General features: G+C 49.5%; 1 protein-coding gene across 1 annotated transcript in view; it reads right to left on the bottom strand.

Annotated features, from left to right (window-relative positions):
• Window positions 1-20,497, bottom strand: part of MGARP (mitochondria localized glutamic acid rich protein) — a 93,322-nt gene that overhangs the window by 33,681 nt on the left and 39,144 nt on the right. The window contains exon 6 of the mRNA XM_082263674.1: window positions 2,999-3,208. Within this exon, the coding sequence (XP_082119800.1) occupies window positions 2,999-3,208 (210 nt within the window). The remainder of the gene's footprint in view (window positions 1-2,998; window positions 3,209-20,497) is intronic.

Consider the following 20,497-nt stretch of genomic DNA (forward strand, 5'->3'; position numbering starts at 1 on the left):
AATAAATAAATAAATAGGAAAAAAAAATAAAATTAAAAAAAAAATGTAGCCGCCCCCGTCGCCGTGAGCAAAATAAAACGTATACGGGAAGTCGCGCCGCAATTTAAATCGCTGTTCAAACCACACATGTGAGGTATCGCCCCGATCGCCAGAGCGAGAGCAATAATTAAAAAAAAAAAGAGCTGCACTCTACCTCTAAACTGGTAACTGTTAAAAATGTATAAAGCGTCGCCTATGGAGATTTTTATTGACCGTAGTTTCTCGCCATTCCACGGGTGTGTGCAATTTTAAACCATAACATATTGGGTATCTCATTACTCGGCGTGACATCATCTTTCACAATATAGAAAAAATGGGCTAACTTTACTGTTTTTTTTTTTTTTTTTTTTTTTAATGCAGTGAAATGTAATTTTTCCAAAAAAAATGGCGTTTAAAAGACCGCTGCGCAAATACCGCATTACAAAAAATATTGCAATGACTGCCGTTTTATTCTCCAGAGTCTTTGCTAAAAAAATATATATAGTGTTTGGGGGTTCTAAGTAGTTTTCTAGCATAAAATACTGATTTAACTTGTGAACAAAATGTGTCAAAAATGGGCTCGGTCCTTAAGTAGTTAAGTGGTTAATCACCCAGAAGAGATTGTTTTGTTTTTTGCTTAACAAAAGTAGAGTAAAAGGCTCGGTTCACATTGGGGCGACTTGTCAGGCGACTTAGTCCCCTGACAAATCACACTCCATTCAGTGCAACGGAACCGTTCTAATCAGAGCGACTCAAGTCGGTCCAACTTAGAAAAAGGTTCCTACACTAGTTGGGGGCGACTTTGGAGCGGCTTGTATTGACTTCTATTAAAGAAGTAGTTTGCAAGCTGCGCTGAAGTTGCGCTGTACCAGGTGGCTTCAGAATCAGGGGACTTTAAAGCCACCCCAGTGTGAACAGAGCCTTACTCAGGAGTTCATCCTAAAAGCAAAAAGCACTACATCAGGTTAAGTTTTAACTAAGCGCAGTGATGGCGAACCTTGGCACCCCAGATCTTTTGGAACTACATTTCCCATGATGCTCGTGCACTCTGCTGTGTAGTTTAGCTTTATGGGAAATGTAGTTCTAAAACATCAGGGGTGCCAAGGTTCGCCATCACATCACTCTCTAAATAAATGATATGCAACGTCAAAACTTTTTTTCAGCTTTTAACCACTTAAGCCCCGGAAGATTTTACCCCCTTCCTGACCAGGGGGTATTTTGCGATTCGGCACTGCGTGACTTTAACGGACAATTGCGCGGTCGTGCGACGCTGTATCTAAACAAATTTGGCGTCCTTTTTTTCCCACAAACAGAGCTTTCTTTTGGTGGTATTTGATCACCTGTGCGATTTTTTGATCACGCGCTATAAACAAAAAAAGAGCGTAAATTTTGCAAAAATAGCAATATTTTTCACATTTTTTTATATGAAATTCCCCCCAAAAAAATGTAAAAATCAAAATTTTTAAAATTTTCGGCCAATTTGTTTTATGCTACCTATGTTTGGTAAAAAAAATCGCAAAAAGCGTATTTTGATTGGTTTGCGCAAAAGTTATCGCGTTTACTAACAAAGGGAAAGATTTTTGTCATTTTTGTTGTTTTTTTTTTTTTAACGCGTAATGGCGGCGATCTGCGATTTTTTTTGCGGTACTGCGACATTGCGGCGGACAGATCCGACCCTTGACTGACATTTTTGCCACTTTTGGGGTTATCAGAGACATTTCTACAGTAATCAGTGCTATACATATGCACTGTTACTGTAAAAATACACTGGCAGTGAAGGGGTTAACTTTTTTTTGAAAGGGAGGGGCTATGTGTGTCCCTAGGGGCGTGCTTTCTACTGTGATTGGCTGTGGCTTCAGATGTATGAAGAGTGATCAACGGTTCTACATATCATCCTTCATACACAGGGGAGAATGACAGGCAGCTTGTTTACACAAGCCGCCTTACTTTCTCCCTCTCCCCCGACGATCGCAGAGTGACCGGCGGATATCGGGTCCGCCGGTCACACGCGCGGGGGGGGGTCCGTGACCACGCGGGAGCGCGCCTCCGGCGGCGCGCGCTCACTCCCTAGACCCTCACAAGCTAGTGACGTAGCCCTACGTCACTTTGCCTGTGAGGGGCTGACCGCCGACGTAGATAGTCGTGCGGCGGTCGGCAAGTGCTTAATAGAATGTGGAAGAGGTAGAACCCCTTTCAGGTTTTTATTGTTGTTTATGCCACAGCTGGGAAGAGTTGAAACATGACCTATTCTGCTGATAGATGTTTAAGAGTGGTTATCCCCTCATTTTGGAGAGACCTTCTCTTATTTCCTATATCTCTGGAAGTCTCCCCGACAGCAAAAGAAAACCTGAGAGGGGTCATAAAATGTATGATATGTTAACCCTAAAAGTGAACTCTAATTTGCTCCCTTTTGGTCTGTTAAATCAGCCATTTTTAACCAGAATGCCCACGCATACTGAGGTGCCTTTAGGTTTCTTCAGGGGTGCCTTGGTAGAATACCTAAAACTTGTTCAAAATTTGTATTTGTATAAGCTAGAAGGTGAATCAAGCCTGCGTTTTAGTTACAAAAAGCCAGAAGTTTTCATTGTGCACCATTACAATGACATCATCAGTTGATAAAAAGGACGTTGGGTGCCTGCTTAGCATCCTTGTTTTCCCCTCTCTGTTAGCCTTGGGGTCACATTAGCTAAGTGATAGAATCTGAGGAAGAAGAGAAACATTGGAATACTAGTCAGTATCACTGTACAAAGGTGTATTTGCTTTTGAAAAACAAATTGCCTCTAATGTTGAGTGTCTAATGTGTGTGTATTTGCTGGGTTATGTAAAACTATTAGGTTTTGTTTTTTACATTTTGGGATGGGGTGCCTCGAAATTGTGCATCATTTTAAAGGGTGCTTTGACTGACAAAAGGTTGGGATACCTTGGTTGGGATAAATATACCATATACCATTGAAAGCATTTTGTTATATCTGATCATAACCTTGTTCTGTAGAGGCCTCTGCACTCACTGCTGGTTCCTCTTCTGAAGGTGACAAGGTGGCCTCTTCTTCAGCAGCAGGTTGCTCTTGTTCCATAGATGTAGTGGGGACAGCTTCCTCTTCAGTGACCTCTTCTGCTAGGGCTTCTTCTATTGCTGCTTCAACAGCCTCCACAGTTGTTTCAGATACTACCACGGTTTCCACTGTCACACCTTTTAAAGAATTTGAGTAAAGATGATATAGCTCCACTGAAGAATGCATATCTATCCAAATAAGCGCACACACGTACATACACGCACACTTCTATGCAAAATGAAGAGCTTGAGCATATCTATAGATTCTGACTGTTTGAATCCTTCCTGTTTTCAGTAGAAACACTGTGGCTAAATGCACGCCTTTTTTTTTTTTTGCAGGTGCAGGAATTACCCCCAAAACATCCACTGCAACCCCACAGAGGAGAGTAGTGATGTGGCACATTCTGCATGCTGTGTCAAATAGTGGGTGTGGCAAAATTGCAACAGTGTGAGGGTCTTAAATGGGCATTGGCAGGGTTTTTTTTTCTCAGAGAATAGGTGCAAGTACTCCCCCTTCTTAATCACCCGCCCCCACCCCCTTCTTATCTCTGCCTTCTACCCACCTTCGAGCACCATTCCTTGGTTCCACCCTCTACCCACTTCCCAGTAATACCCCTTTTAAGGAATACAGAACCAGGTAATTTGTAGAGAATTTGAAAATGATAACAAGAAAGTCAATAAAATATATTCCCTGCAGCCAACAATAGACCCCCCCAGCAACAAAAGGTCCACACAGCAATAATAGACCCCCAGCAACAAAAGAGCTGCCACAAACAACTACCCCCCACCCAAGCACTAGACCCCAAAAAAAAGACTCCAACAGCGATCATAGATCCCCCAGCATGGTTCAGAGTGCAGGGTTCAGGAGTGCATACCACAAAAGGTGGCAGGGTTCAGTAGTGTGTAACACGCAGGGAGGCAGGGTTCAGGAATGCATAACAAATAAGGTGGCTGGACACAGGAGTGCCTAACACACAGAGAGGCAGGGTTAAGGAGTGGGTAACACACAGAGTGGCAAGGTTCAGGAGTGCATAACATGCAGAGTGGCTGGGTTCAGGAGTGCATAACATGCAGAGTGGCTGGGTTCAGGAGTGCATAACACGCAGAGTGGCAGGAATTAGGAGTGTGTAACACACATAGTGGCAGGGTTCAGGAGTGGGTAAAACGCAGAGTGGCAGGGTTCAGCAGTGCGTAACACGCAGAGTGGCAGGGTTCAGCAGTGCGTAACATGCAGAGTGGCAGGGTTCAGCAGTGCGTAACACGCAGAGTGGCAGGGTTCAGCAGTGCGTAACCCGCAGAGTGGCAGGGTTCAGCAGTGCGTAACACGCAGAGTGGCAGGGTTCAGGAGTGCGTAACACACAGAGTGGCAGGGTTCAGGAGTGCATAACACGCAGAGTGGCAGGGTTCAGGAGTGCGTAACACGCAGAGTGGCAGGGTTCAGGAGTGGGTAACACATAGAGTGGCAGGCTTCAGTAGTGTGTAACACACAGGGTGGTGGGGTTCGGGAGTGTTTAAACCAGAGAGTACCAGGGCTTAGAAGTGCGTTACGCACGAGGTGCAGGGTTCAGGAGATTGTTACGCTAGTTCCAACTTTTAGGGCTCATTTACACTGGTGGCAGTACTTGCCCCTAATCTGAATAGAATCCACATTGGAACACTTTCAGGGGGTGGTTGACAGGCAGTTTGGAGGTGACCAATGACAAAAAAAACTTTTTTTGAGTTGTTACTAGAACCAGAGGTGAGGAGAAACCTATTCTACTGAAAAATGTTTAGGAGTGGATGGATACCCCTCACTTTAACTTATCTTATTTCCTGCTGTATCCTTGGAAGTGAAGAGAAATCTCCCTGACAGTACAGAAAAAGCAAAAAACAAAACAGTAAAAAGCGTGGGGTCAAAAAATGGACAGTGTGTATAGAAGAGAACCACCCCTCTTTCAAATATTTAAATTTTGTTGTTTTGCAACCTGAAATGAAGACAGATTTTTTTTGTTTTATCCAGCTATTTACTCGACTTATAACATCCAAGTGAAAGGTATAACACCAATATGTCAGAAAAAAATAAAAGAAATTCAAAAACAGAATCACTGAGTTGCAAAAAGGATCACCCCCTTGTGTCAGTGTTTTGTTGAACCACTTTTTGCTTTAACCACTTGCCTACTTTTACCCCCTTCTTGCCCAGGCAAAGTTTCAACTATTAGCGCTGTCACATTTTGAATGACAATTGCGCGGTCATGCAACACTAAACCCATATGAAATGTTTTTCTTTTTTTTTTTTTCACACAAATAGAGCTTTGTTTTGGTGGTATTTAATTACCTCTAGGGTTATTTTTTGCTAAAAAAAAAAACAAAAAAATCCTGAAAATTTTGAAAATAAATGTTTTTCATAGTTTGTTATAAAATTTAGCAAACAGGTAATTTTTCTCCTTCACTGATGTGTGCTAATGAGGCTGCACTGATGGGCACTGATAGGTGAAACTGATGAGGAATCACTGATGAGCGCTAAATGGCAGCATTGGTGGGACTGCACTGATCATCAGGACACTTCCACGTTGTCAGCGTGAGGAAAGGAATACCGATAACAGGCTTGTGTTTACTTGTGTGATTGGCTCTTTACCTAAATCTATGATCAGCTGTATCTGGAGGACACAGTGATCACAAAGCACGCCGCCCACGTGATCAAGGGAGGACATCATATGACACCCTCCCAGAACTGACCGGCAGCACTGTGGCCGTCATTCGGCTTTAGCGCGGTTGGCAAGTGGTTAATTACAGCCTTTAGTCTTTTGGGATATATCTCTACTAACTTTGCACAGCTAGACTAGAGGTTTAAGTCTGGGCTCTGACTAGGCCACGCAATGACATTCACCTTTTTCTCCTTCAACCACTGTGTGATCATTTTTGTTCTGTGCTTTGGGTCATTGTCATGTTAGAAGTTAAACCTTCTTCCCATTGACAACTTTCTGGCAGAGGGCGCAGATTTTCCTCAAGAATTTGATGCCATTTTGCTCCATCCATTTTCCTTCTATCCTGACAAGTGCTCCAGTCCCTGCTGCAGAGAAACACCCCATAACAGGATATTACCACCTCCATGCTTTACAGTAGGAATGGTGTTATTTAGATGGTGAGCTGTATTGGATTTCTGCCAGACATATCGTTTGGTGTTGAGACCAAACTTGAATTTTTTGGGTCATCTGAATATAACACCTTTTTTCAAGTGGCCCGAGAATCTTCAAGGTGCGTTTTGGCAAAGCTCAGTCGTGACTGCATGTGGCTTTTCTTGAGGAGTGGCTTTTTTCTTGCACCCTCTCATACAAGACACATTTGTGGAGAATTTGCTGTAGGCCTCTTTGTAGCCTCTCTGACCAATTTCCTCCTGGCTCTTTCATCCACTTTGGAGCGATGTCCTGACCCAGAGAGGGTCTGTGTTGTACTAAATACCTTCCACTTCTTAATATTATACTTTACTGTGCTCCTAGGCATTAATAAATTAATTGTTTGTATCCATCTCCTGACTTGTGCCTGTCCTCAACTTTATCCCGGAGATCTTTTGACAGTGATTTGCCACTCAGGCTCATTCACACAACGGCGTTCTGGGCCACGGGTGGAGTCGCAGCGACGTGCCTGCACAATCGTCTGTCTGATCCATTTTGAAATGGTTGCCGCAGACGCAGCCGTACCCTTCCGGGGTCCCTCGGGAAGGACAAAAAGACAATCTGACTTCCTGAAGGATTCTGTAGATGACAGGTAGACCCTGATCGCCCGGACCACATCCAAGGAATGCAAGGCAAACTCCCTAGGATGCTTAGGCTTCGCACATAGCGAAAGCAACACAATGTCCTCATTGAGGTGGAAGTCTGAAACCACCTTTGGAAGGAAGGACTGATGAGGTCGCAAGACCACTTTATCCCTATGAACAACCAGATAGGGGGAGCGGCAAGACAGGGCCGCCAACTCCGACATGCGAGCAGACGTGATCGCCACCAGAAAGGCAACCTTCCGTGATAGCACAGGCAGAGGAATCTCTCGGATGTTCTCAAAAGGAGGTCGTTGTAAAATGGACAAAACTAAATTCAGGTCCCAAGGGGGCAAGGGTGCCCTCCTTGGAGGAGCCAGATGATGCACCCCTTGAATAAAGGTGCGGATCAAGGAATTTGACGCCAAGGGGCGCTGAAACAGAATGGCCAGCGCAGACAACTGGCCCTTAATCATGGTCAGCACAAGACGCTGATCCACACCGGTTTGCTGGAAAGCCAACACCCTCGCCACGGAAAAGGAGCGGGGATGGAACCCCTGCAACTGACACCAGGCGAAATACGCCTTCCAAGTACGATAATAAATCTTAGCAGAGGAGGCCCTCCTAGCCTTGAGCAAGGTAGGAATGACTGCCGACGAGAGACCTCTGTCTCTCAAGACTTGGCTTTCAACAGCCACGCCTTCAAAGCCAGCGACTGTAAAGCAGGATGGAAGATCGGCCCTTAAGACAGAAGATCGTCTCGTAGCGGAAGCCGCCAGGGAGGCTTGACGACCATTTTCATGATGTCCGCGTACCAAGACCGACGCGGCCAGTCTGGGGCCACCAGAATCACCAACCTCCGTTCCGAGACCAACCTGCGGAGGAACCTGTACAACAATTGAATCAGGAGAAATACATAAATCAGTCGATACCAATGCCCAGGCACCACCAACGCGTCCGAGGCGTCCGCCAGAGGGTAGCGCGTTCGAGCCACGAACCTTTCCACCTTTTTGTTGAGACGAGATGCGAACAGATCCACATCTGGGAATCCCCACCGCGCACACAGCATCTGAAACACCTCCGGGTGTAGGGACCATTCCCCCTGGTCCAGGGTCTGGCGACTGAGATAGTCCGCCTGCCAGTTCTCCACACCCGGAATGTGGACCGCCAAAATCGCTGGAACCTGCGTCTCGGCCCAGGACAGAATCTCGGCCACTTCCTTGGCCGCCTGGGCACTCCTGGTGCCCCCTTGGTGATTGATGTAAGCCACCGCCGTTGCGTTGTCCGTCTGTACACGCACAGGGCAGCCCTGAAGCCGAGCCGACCAACGGAGCAAACAGATCCTGATTGCCCGCAGCTCCAAGACGTTTATCGGCAGGGAGGACTCCCCCTCCGACCAAGTGCCCTGGGCACACAACTTGCCCAGCACTCCACCCCAGCCCGACAGGCTGGCGTCCGTGGTGACCACAGTCCACAGCAACGGCCAGAAGGACTTGCCTCTCGTCAGAGCCGAATACTGGAGCCACCACAAGAGATCCGATCTCACTTGGGGGCTCAAAGAAATCCTCCTTTCCAAAGACTGAGGATGTCTGTCCCACCTGACCAGAATCTCTGCTTGAAGAGATCTCGTGTGAAACTGTGAAAATGGGATCGCCACGAAAGCCGACACCATCAGGCCCAGGGACCGCATGCAGGCCCGAAGCGAGGAGACTTTGTTGTCCCTGAGGGACCTGACCTCGCCCTGCAGGATCCGGAGCTTGTCCTCTGGAAGAAAGCCCTTCATCTGGGCGGAGTCCAGAATCATCCCCAGGTAGGGGAGACGAACCGAAGGGGAAAAAGTCGACTTCTGAAAATTGATGGTCCACCCGAAATCCTGGAGTGTCTGGACCGTGACCGACAGATCGCGCATCAGGGTGGCACTGGAACTCGACCTTAGTAGGAGATCTTACAGATAACCGAGGATTGCAATTCCCCTGTACCCTTAACAAGGCTAGAACAGGAGCCAACACCTTGGTGAACACCCTTGGAGCCGAAGCGAGGCCGAAAGGCAACGCCACGAACTGATAATGCTCCTCCGCGATTGCGAAGCGGAGGTACCTCTGATGACCCTCGTAGATAGGGATGTGTAGATACGCATGCTTGAGATCGATGGAAGCCAAGAAATCCCCTGGACTCAGGGATGCCACCATCGACCGGAGGGACTCCATCCAGAACTTCTGAACCCGCACAAAGCAGTTCCGGAACTTCAAGTCCAGAATCGGACGCACCTTGCCCTCCTTTCTGGGCACTGTGAACAGATTGGAGTAAAAACCCAGAAATCTGTCCCGCTGTGGAACCGGAACGACCACTCCTTGGGGGAGGAGATCCTGAACCGCCCGTTGGAGATCCTGGAAACGATCGGGAGTTAAATGAAGATTTGAGGGAAAGAACCTGTCTGCGGGGCGAGACCGAAATTCGATCTTGTACCCTGAACGGATGAGTTCTTGAACCCACCTGTCCTGAACCTTGGACAGCCAGGGCTCGGGAAAACAACGCAGACGTCCCCCCACCCCTGAAATGGGTGAGGGCGTCCCTTCAGGACGAGGTGGAATGAGTCACTGTGCCAGCATGGCCGCCTTTGGACTTACCCGCCCAAGGCTTCTTCTGGCCACTAGAAGCCTTGAAGGACTTCCCCTTGTCCTGTGCCCTGAAGGCACGAAAGGACCCCTGGTTAGGTTTAAAAGAGGGACCCCGCTTGGCGCGAGATGATTTTCCCCTAGACACCTGGGGCAAAAGAGTGCTCTTTTCCCGCATAAGGGATGTCAGACACTGTCTTTTTCGAAAGCCGACCAGCTTTTCAACCAAGTAATGCGGCGGATTGCAACAGCGACCGCTGACAGCCGTGCGACTAAGGGGGCCTCATCCAAGGCCGCGTCACACATGTACAGCACGGCCTGGGCCATTTGATCCACCATCTCCAGCGCAGCAGAAGAGGCGGATTCAGTAATTAGAAGGCGCCTAAGCGCCTTGGCCCACTCTGCAACAGCCTGAGAGACCATAACCGAAGCGAACTCGGGCTTCAGCAAGGAACCCACTACCAGATTGATGTGGCGTGAAAGTGTTTCCACCCGCCTATCCTCCAGGTCCTTAAACACCGGGGAATCGTCCACGGGCTTATTATGCCCTTATTTAACTTGGAAACAGTGTGGTCCACCTTAGGAGCCACAGTCCAGCGAGAATCCACCGAATCCGCAAAGGGATAACGGTACTTAAATCTCTTGGGCACCACAAGCATATGCTTGATACAGCGCCATTGGTCATTCATGGTTTTGTGAAACTCCTCGGGACAAGGAAAAACCTGACCCAATTTTTGGGCCTTGCGGGTTCCGAAGAAAACTCACTTACCCGACAGGGAGGGCTCATTATCCAAATTTAACGTTTCCTTAACGGAGCTGATAAGTGTGTCCACCGCAGCGTGATCCCGCGCTGTCCCAGAGGACGAATCCTCCTCCTCCACCTCCCACTGAGAGGACAGGGACCCCTCAGGGGGGACGTTGTCCGTGGCAACCAAATCTGGCTCTGAATCAGAAGACTAAGAGGGCATAGGCCGTTTTTTAGAAACCTGGTCAGACATCAGCAAATCCCCTTTTGACACTAAAGTCGCAAATGCAGCAGATAGAGAGGCTATGGAAGCGGATTCAGGAGTACCTGAACAACCCACCAGGTCTGTGGTGAATTTTCTATCCTGGGACTCCATTATAGCAATAAACAAATTAAATGACGCTGGCCCTTTAAATTGGCGATTCCCGCGGACCCCACCGCAAACCTGCACCGCAAATGGAGACCCTGCTACAGAAATCCGGAAAAAGGAGTGCTAGCAGGAATCCAGGCCAGAGAAAAAAGTAAAAATCCCCCCACAGTGTGCTATATTTGCCCACGCTGCTGAGGAGCTGACGGGAAGAAGGAAGTGACCTCACGCCCCTAGAGGCAAAGCCAGCTCTGAGCCACAATAAAATAGAAGTCAATGGAGAAAAAGCCCCGGGAAAATGGCCGCTGCCCACAAAGGACATCATGCCCACACTAAAGATGGCGCCCGATCGGCGCCAAAAGGATGACAGAAAATGGCTGCTGCCCACACTATGAGGCCGAACAGCCTGCCCTCACCCAAAATGGCGGCTGCGCGAAACAGCGCCAAACGCGGCCCAAAAACACCAGTACTGGCTCCCACAGAGCACCCCATGGGAAGTAGGAGACCCCCGCACCCCCCACATAGTGGTCAAACTATGGTCCAGAGACAGAGGGGTAGTAATAGTACTCACCAGTCCAGCGAACGTGGGAACCATTCTGAGACAGGAAACCTCCCACCCTGAGTGGGGGTGCCGTCAGCCGAAGGGGACGCTAGCAACACATGGGCGTACCGCAGTTGAGACATCCCAGCGAAGACAGCAACTTTGCAGGCTCATCCCTGTCGCCAGGGACATTGTCGTTTGCGAGGCCTGGGAGTACCAATAACCTGCTAACGCTCGATGGCAGGCTGGGAGTTCGTAAGGTTCTAGAACAACCAGTGCGAGGCCCAGCTCTGCAAACGCTGTAGTCTTCAAAAGCCTGACTAACTAGCGCAGGTGAAAATAAAAAGCTATCTTTAAAAAAGAAAAAAACACTTTTCAGAGAGAAAACAGAAAAAGAAGAAAAAAGCTGAGACACTAAGTCCCAGCCAGGGAAACCCAGCCTACTCCTGAGCTAGGCAGCAGAAAACTGAATTGGGAATGAGGCTAGCTGGGGGTATTGACCAGAAGGACAGCCCCCTGTAGGTGTGTCTATACAAGGTTTTGTGATTATTCTAACAAAATCTTCTGCCTAGCTTACTCCTGCGGAGAAGGCCAATACCCAGACATGCAGAATCAATGAGTGGGCGGTGACTGTCAGAGGACGTAAGAGAAAAAATTATATAAATTTTGTTTGGGTACAGCGTGGCATGACTGTGCAAATACCAGTTAAAGTAACGCAGTTCTAATTAGCAAAGAATGGACTGGCCAGGAAGGGGGTAAAATCTTCCAGAGCTCAAGTGGTCAATAAGGTCCCCCCACCCCACATTTGATGCATTATTTTTTCAAAGCACTTTAGGTGCCTCGAATAAAGATAGATATAATTAAAACTCTGTTTCCATTGAATTAAACCTAATTTAGTTTGATTTACCGTATATACTCGAGTATAAGCCAACCCGAATATAAGCCGAGGCACCTAATTTTACCACAAAAAAAGTGGGAAAACGTATTGACTTGAGTATAAGCCTAGGGTGGGAAATGCAGCAGCAACTGGACCACCACGAGACACAAAACATGGGCTGCAGGCATGGTACAGAAGATGCAGGGCTGTGGGCATGGTACAGGAGATGGTTCAGGCATGGCACAGGAGCTGGTTCAGGCATGGCACAGGAGATGCAGGGCTGTGGGCATGGTACAAGAGATTGTACAGGCATGGTACAGGAGATGGTACAGGCATGGCACAGGTGATGGTACGGGCATGGCACAGGTGATGGTACGGGCATGGCACAGGTGATGGTACGGGCATGGCACAGGTGATGGTACGGGCATGACATAGGTGATGGTACAGGCATGACACAGGAGATGGTTCAGGCATGGCACAGGAGATGGTTCAGGCATGGCACAGGAGATGCAGGGCTGTGGGCATGGTACAGGAGATTGTACAGGCATGGTACAGGAGATGGTTCAGGCATTGTACAGGAGATGGTTTAGGCATGGCACAGGAGATGGATCAGGCATGGTACAGGAGATGGATCAGGCATGGCACAGGAGATGGATCAGGCATGACACAGGAGATGGATCAGGCATGGCACAGGTGATAGTACGGGCATGGCACAAGTGATAGTACGGGCATGGCACAGGAGATGGTTCAGGCATGGCACAGGAGATGGTTCAGGCATGGCACAGGAGATGCAGGGCTGTGGGCATGGTACAGGAGATGGTTCAGGCATGGCACAGGAGATGGTACGGGCATGGCACAGGAGATAGTACGGGCATGGCACAGGAGATAGTACGGGCACGGCACAGGTGATAGTACGGGCACGACACAGGTGATAGTACGGGCACGGCACAGGTGATGGTACAGGAGATTGTACAGGCATGGCACAGGAGATGGTACAGGCATGGCACAGATGGTACAGGCCGAGGCACCTAATTTTGGAGTGGGAAAACTTATTGACTTGAGTATAAGCCTAGGGTCGGAAATGTAGCAGCTACTGGACCCAACTGGACCACCATGAGACACAAAACAGGGGCTGCGGATATGGTACAGGAGATGCAGGGCTGTGGGCATGGTACAGGAGATTGTACAGGCATGGTAGAGGAGATGGTACAGGCATGCCACAGGTGATGGTACAGGCATGGCACAGGAGATGCAGTGCTGCGGGCATGGTACAGGAGAATGTCCTGTACCATGCCCACAGCACTGCATGAGGAAATGCAGGGGCTGCGGAGGAGTCTCACTTACCTGTCGGTGAGGCGCCATACATTTAAAAATGGCGCCACCGTTGCTCGGGAAAGCCCGTTCACGTTTGGCTATTCCCGGACAGACGGCGCACTCGAGTATAAGCCGAGGGGGGCTTTTTCAGCATAAAAAACATGCTGAAAAAGTCGGCTTATACTCGAGTATATACGGTAAGTATTTACTTGTTTTGAAATGACACTGACTCTTTCTTTACACCTGGGGGGGGAGGCGCAGTTTGCCATCTTTGCCCTGGGAACTCGATGACCTTGTCCCAACACTGCACCCAGATGCTGCCCTCCCCTCCCCCATGTAAATGAGTATGGGGTGTAGAACCCCTACCCATTCACCCAAAAAAAAAAACTAACTATGTCGTTTAACAAAAAACATGAAGCAGTTTTTGACAAGTCCTTTATTATTTAATGAATTATGTCCCCCAATGTAGATCCAAAGCCAGTCACCTCCAACCCAATTAAAAAAATAAAATGACGCTCCTCCCCTGACTAATGTCCCTGCTGTTCTGGCAGCTCATGTGTCTGTCAGTTCTTATATAGCTATGGGGCGTGGCCGTGCGGCGATGTCACTCAGAGACCCTGCCCCCTTGTGATGTCACTGCCCTGGGCATGATGGGTCCATGTCACAAGAGGGCGGAGTCTCAAAGTGACATCACCACTCCCCATAGCTACATAAGAACCCAGGCACAGGAGCTGCTAGAATGGCAGGAACATTAGTTGGGGGAGAAGCATTTATTTTTATCGGGTCAGTGGCGACGGTCATCGTGATTGATGTTGGATCCACATCAGGGGACAATAATCATTTTTAATAAAGGACTTGTCAAAAACAGCCTCATTTTTTGTTATACTTCACTGTTTTTTGTTTTTTTTTGGGTGACTGGGCACCCCATACTCATTCACACAGGGCAGGCAGGGGCCAGGATCTGGGGGCTTCCTTTCTTAAAGGGGGCTTCCAGATTATGATAAACCCCAGCCCCCAGACCCCCACAACCACCGCTGTCGGGAAGAGACCCTTGTCCCCATCAACATGTGGCCTGTTATGGTTCAGGAGGGGGGGCGCTCGCTCGTCCTTTCCTGGCCCGTATGAAAAGGGTCTGGTATGGACTTTAGGGGAGACCCCACGCCGTTCTTTTTTAGATTTTGGCGTAGGGTTTACTCTTAAAATCCATAGGATTTGGGGGGGGGGGGGGTTCCATGCCGTTTTATTTTTATTTTTTTTCTTCATTGCATTTTGCATTGCTAACATTGCCTCTAAACTCAAGTCGCATGTCACAAGTCAGATCAGTTAAGATGTGGATCCAACTTGGATGTGATTTCCATTCAATTCTATGGGCTGAATCGGACAGAGGTCTGACCAATACTAGTGCAGGATCCCTTTCCAAAGTTGGACCAACACAAGTCAGACCAGTTAAGACGGCTCTCATAGGGAATCATTGATTTTTACATGAAATGCGACCTGTGCTCTCAAAGTTGGAGTGATTCTCACACCAGTGTGAGCCGGGCCTTATGCTGAGCTAATAAAAATGACCAGAGCTGAAAGTCAAGTGGCTTTGTGTGCCATTGAGAAGGTGATTAGATACACCCCATTGAGTTTGCTAGTGTTATATCTTTCACTTGGATGTTATAGCTGGATAAAACAAAAATTGTGCCCATGTTCATTTCAGGCTGCAAAGCAACAAAAACTGGATTTTTGACTTACAGTAAAATCCTTTTCTCTTAAGTTCACTGACGGACGCAGTCCTCTGATTCATATCAATAGGGTTATACTGCCCCCTACAGCAGTAGGACACTAGGCAGAAAAAAAGTTCTGGCTATGCCTATGGGCAGTTCCGGAGGGTGCACCCTCTCACTTCCTGCATAGGATGTCAGTTTTGTAACAAAGCAGTGTCAGAAAGTAACACCAACCCAACTCAAATAGAGGGGCGGGTACTGCGTCTGTCAATTAACTTAAGAGAAAAGGATTTTATGGTAAGTCAAAAATCCAGTTTTCTCTATCGTTCATTGATGGACACAGTCCTCTGATCCATATCAGTAGGGACGTCCCATAGCAGTGCCATAAAATGAGGGGTGGGAACAGCAGAAAAGAACAAGTCCCCAAGGCTAATCATAGCCGACCAGGCAACATAAGACTCATCAGAACAAAATATGAGGCCCACCTGAAACAAACAGTAAACACCCTCAAGGAAGGGCAAAAGCCGTCCAGACAACAGCCAGCAAAAACTTGCGGCCAAAAGAGGCATCTGCAGATGCCAGCACATCCACCTCCTAAAATTTGGTAAAGGTGTGAACAGATGAAGTACTAACCAGTCCCGACCCTGCTCAGCTGCCGAGATCAGACAACAGTGGGCACATTCAGGGTGGTGTGGCCGTAGGACCAGGTAACCGTCCTGCAACCTGAAGCACAGATGCCTGTATGGCAAAAAGCCCAGGAAGCATCAGGCGCCCGAGTAGAATGTGCCGAAACAGGGAAAGGTAGGACCTGACCCTTAATTGAATAAGCCTGCACCACCGACTGTCCGATCCATTTGGAAATAGTCGCAGCAGGCGCAGGCAGCCCTGTTCTTGGGCCATCCATGAGTACAGATAGCGAACCTGACTCAGTAGTCGCAAAGTACACCTTGAGTGCCCGAACTCTATCCAGAGTATACAACGCACATTCCTTAGGATGTGAGGACTTAGGACACAAGATGGTAATACAATGTCCTCGTGCAAGTGAACACCAGAAACCACCTTCGGAGGGAAGGACGGATGCGGACCAAGTACCACTTGGTCCCATGAATTAACACATAGGTAGAATGACAAGACAAGTCGCCAGTGTCAACACCCTGTGCACAGAGTGGCAGCAACCAAGAAGGCCACCTTCTATAATAAGTTAGGCAGGGGATACCCATGAATACTCGCAAAAAGGAGGTTCTTGAAGAACCGACTGCACCAATCAAGATCCCCAGTTGGTGACGGAGGTCACACCGGAAGTACCAAGTGTCGCACCCCCTAGAGGAAGTTATGCACCAGGAAACGGGTGGCCAACGGCCTTTGGGAGAAAATTGCCAAAGCCGAAACTTGACCCTTGACAGTACTCAAGGCCAACTTTTGATCAACTCCCTGTTAAAGGAAGCCAAGATTCGGGCCACCGAGTAAGAGCGAGGGGGAGACACCCAAGGAGACTCACACCACACAATACACGACTTGCTCGTATGAGGAAAAATCATCCTAGAAGTCGCTTCCCACGCTTTAAGCAGGGTTTGGAATCACTGAAGCAGACAATCCCCTGTCCTTCAGCACCTGGCTTTTAACAGCCAAGCCGGGAAAGCCAGCGACCGCAAAGTTGGATGGGTGATTGGCCCTGGAGACAAAAACTCCTCCCTGAGAGTAATTCTCCAAGGGGCGTCTGCAGCTAGCCTGACCAGGTCGGCGTACCAAGCTTTGCGCAGGTGACCACGCTAAACTTCTCGGCATCGTTCAAGTTGAACTTAGCGAATGTTCTTGCCTATGACAGAACCCATGGTGTCACCAAAGCACCTGCCAGAGGATCCCGGGAGCAGGCCACAAACCTCAGCACTATCCAGTAGATGTGACGCCAACAGGTCTGGAGTGTCCCCAACGAAGGCACAACTGCTAAAACACCTCCGGATAAAGGGACCATTCCGCTGCATCCAAGACCTGTCGACTGAGGCAATCCGCCTGCCTGCCAAAGTTGTCACACCTGGAAAAGGAACAGCGGAGAGAGCTGGAACAAGGCACTCTGCCCAACGAAGAATTGTCACTTCCAAGGCCACAAGGACACCCATGGTGCCCCCTTTGTAATGACATAAGCCACGGTCATGGCATAGTCAAATGAATGTGCACCGGACAGCTGCAGGTGCCCGATCCAGTGAACTAGGCAAAGCCGGATCGCTCTCAGCTTCAGGACATTGATCGGTAACCTGGATGCTCCAGGGACCATACTCCCAAAGCAGAGAACCTGCCGAGGACTCCTCCCCACCCAGACAGGCTTGCATCCGCGGTGACAATTGTCCAGTAAAAAGGGGAGGAAGGATTCCGGATCAAGGCTCCCTGGTCAGCCGGGTTCCGAATCCAGAGAGTTTGGATTCTAGTCCCATTCGAGAAGGATAGCCATCTGGGGGATCCCTGAGAGGGATTGAACAAAAGGGACCATCTCGAAAGACAACACCATGAGTCCCAGAACTCGTATGCAGGTCCGAAGGGACGACCATGTGCAGGACAGCAACAGCTGAACCGCAGTCTGAAGTTCCAAGAGTTTTTTCCCCTGAGGGAGAAAACACCCTGACTGAGGACGAGTTCAAAGTCAGTCCCAGATAGTCCAGTCTCATGGAAGGGACCAGGGATGACTTCTGAAGGTTCAGAACCCACCTGAACTCCTCCAGAGTTCTCATGGTGACTTCCAACTGCGTTGTGAGGATCGTAGGGGACACCACACGGAGAAGCAGATCGGCCAGGAGACCAGGGCCAATACACCCCGCTGCCGCAGCAGCGCCAGGACCAAAGTAAACACACTTGTGAAGACCTGAGGAGCAGAAGCGAGACCAAAGGGTAAAGTCACAAAGTGATAGAGATCCTTGCCCACAGCAAAAATGGAGAAACCGTTGGTGTCCTGAACATAACGTGATGTAAAGGTAGGCATCTTGATGTCTATGGAGGCCAGGAATCCCCCTGATGTACGGAAGCCACCATCGTGCGAACCGATACCATCTTGAATTTTTGATCTGTACAGAACCATCAAAGGGCCAGTAGGTCCAGCCTGTTTAACCAGAGCCTGGACTGCCCCACAGAGCACCTGCAAGCAATCCGGGGACAGCCATACATTGGAAGGGAAAACTTTGCCGGAAAAAATAAGAAAAAAAAAAAAAAAAACGGCTCGGAACTCGATCTTGCAACCGGACTGCAAGACCTCCTGAACCAAGCTGTCTGGGAACCGGGCCAGCCGCAGGTCCAAGAACCGACAAAAATGTCCCCCCACCCCATAAATGGGTGAGGACACACCTTCAGGCCGAGTAGGCCTTGTCCGCAGGTCTGGAAAAAAACAATCTCTTGTTTGCCAGACCAGGATCGTTTGGAACCACCCGAGGAAGTCTTGAAAGACTTCGCCACATCGACTGTCCCCGAGGGACGAGAAACTATTTGAGAGTCGAAAAGGAGGGACCCCGTCTGCGATGAAGGCCCTTACCCTGTTAGTCTGTGGAAGAAAAGGCACTCTTCCCCCAGTGAGACCCTTATATAATGTCATCCAGGGGAGAGCCAAACAGGCGATCCCCCAGAAAAAGGAGATCCATTAAAGCCTTCTTAGAAATTTGATCCGCAGACCAACACTCTGGTCAAGTATACGCCGGACCACCACCGCCGAAACCATCAGGTGACCCATACAAATGGAGCCGCGTCCAGCGCGGCATCGCAAACAAATCGCAGCCCTTGCGCCAGCTGGACCAACAGCTCCCCCAGGGCTTGGTGCCCCTCACCAAGTCACGGCGTTGGAACTCCGCCCTTCAGGCAGAGTCTGCGTGGCAAGGGCAATCAAGAACCCAGTTCCCAGTACAGACCCCGCCAGGGAGTACAGATCCTATCCCTCAAGTCCTTAAAGGACAGGGATTCCTCCACCAGAACAACGGTAGTCCTATGCAACTTAGAGACCGTATGTCCACCAAAGGAGGAACAGTCCACTGTACCAGAGACTCCTCAAAGGGTAACATCTAGCAGCCGCTTAGACACCCCAGGGGAACTTCTCAGACGGCCCCATCCTACATGAACTTGCTAGCAAAATAAGCTGCTCCAGATGGCCGGTGAGTGCCAAATGCTACCTGCCCCCAGGTGCAGCCGCCGCTGCGTCCTCCAAATTACAGGGTGTCACGCACCGAAACAACCAGTGCATCCACCAGCGCTTGTATCATGTGCGGCAGGGGTGGTAGAAACTTCATCCTCTTTATCCGAGGAGACAGGGCGCGAGGTAACAGACCCGGCAGGGAGGCCCCACGTCTGCAGTGGCTGAGTCAGACTCAGAATCCGAGACATCAGATGAGGCAGGGGTAGGTGGAGAAACGTTTCAGCGCACCTCCCACCTCCACCCGGGCCCACATGCTTCCAAAACCGCCAAAAAAAGCATTGATGGACAGTGAAAATCCTGAAAGCCCTGTGGCCTCCATGAGAGGGTCAGGTGGGGACACATGGCCTGCAGGGTCCATACTGAACCTGAGGAACACGCCAGCAAAATTTGCAAAAAATGACAAAAATTTAAAAAAAAAATTTTTTTTTTGAAAGGAAGCGGCCCCAAAGCGCCCCCCGGAGGTCAGGCACGCGCTAATGCACCCCCACACAGAGAGAGAGAGAGAGAGAGAGAGAGAGAGAGACTACCCTCATGACTCACTGTCCCCATACAAGCAATCGGATTAGGAGGTTCCCAGCGGTGCTCTCAATGAAAGTATGTGAGCCAGGAAGCTGCCCGGGGAGCAGGGAAGGGCTCCTCCCACCAAAAGATCCCCTCCAGGCACTCCCACCGGCCTTCACAGCAAGAAATTCACCGCAAAATGGCCGAAAACAGGTGTACCAAGATGGCCGCCACCATAGAAGCAGACAGAGGCTACAGGAAAATGTCGGCCCCGTGCGGGAACACAGTAATCGGGACCCACAGAGGGACCCCCCGCCAGCCCATCTACACCATCCAGCTGTAGGAACCTCACCAAGGCCCCCCCCCCGTATGATCGGTCGAGTGCCATGGATGGCGCACTCCCCGGCCCCCCATGCGGCCTGCAAAAGAGGTCCCAGCCCCAGGTAGGCCCAAACAGTCCCCCACGTGGAGGTCACAACAGGATAGAGGGAAACCCAGGAGTGTGAGGGTCTGACCATCTCAGGGAGGGGGGCCTGCGTCCACCACAAAATCCACCAGGGAGGGGGGGGGGGGACATTTACTTACCATACCAGGAACACAGGAGGGAGCCAACTCCTGACAAGACCCCACGCCACCGAAGTGGGGGGCTGTCAGCCAAATAGGAACGCTGCGACATTAGCCTAGACCCTGTTGTGTGCGTCCTGGTGAGATGCTTAATTTGCGGGGCCAGTCCCCGTCCAGTGGGACTATGTCTTGGCCGACCCAGTGCAGAGGTAAGGCTTGTATGCGATCGCTGGCCAGACTGGGGTGACGACTGGATATAGAGATCTAGCCCATCGCCCAGCCAGGCATAGTTGCTT

This window comes from Pelophylax lessonae (genome assembly GCF_965119305.1).
Source record: "Pelophylax lessonae genome assembly, chromosome: 1".
NCBI lineage: Eukaryota > Metazoa > Chordata > Amphibia > Anura > Ranidae > Pelophylax > Pelophylax lessonae.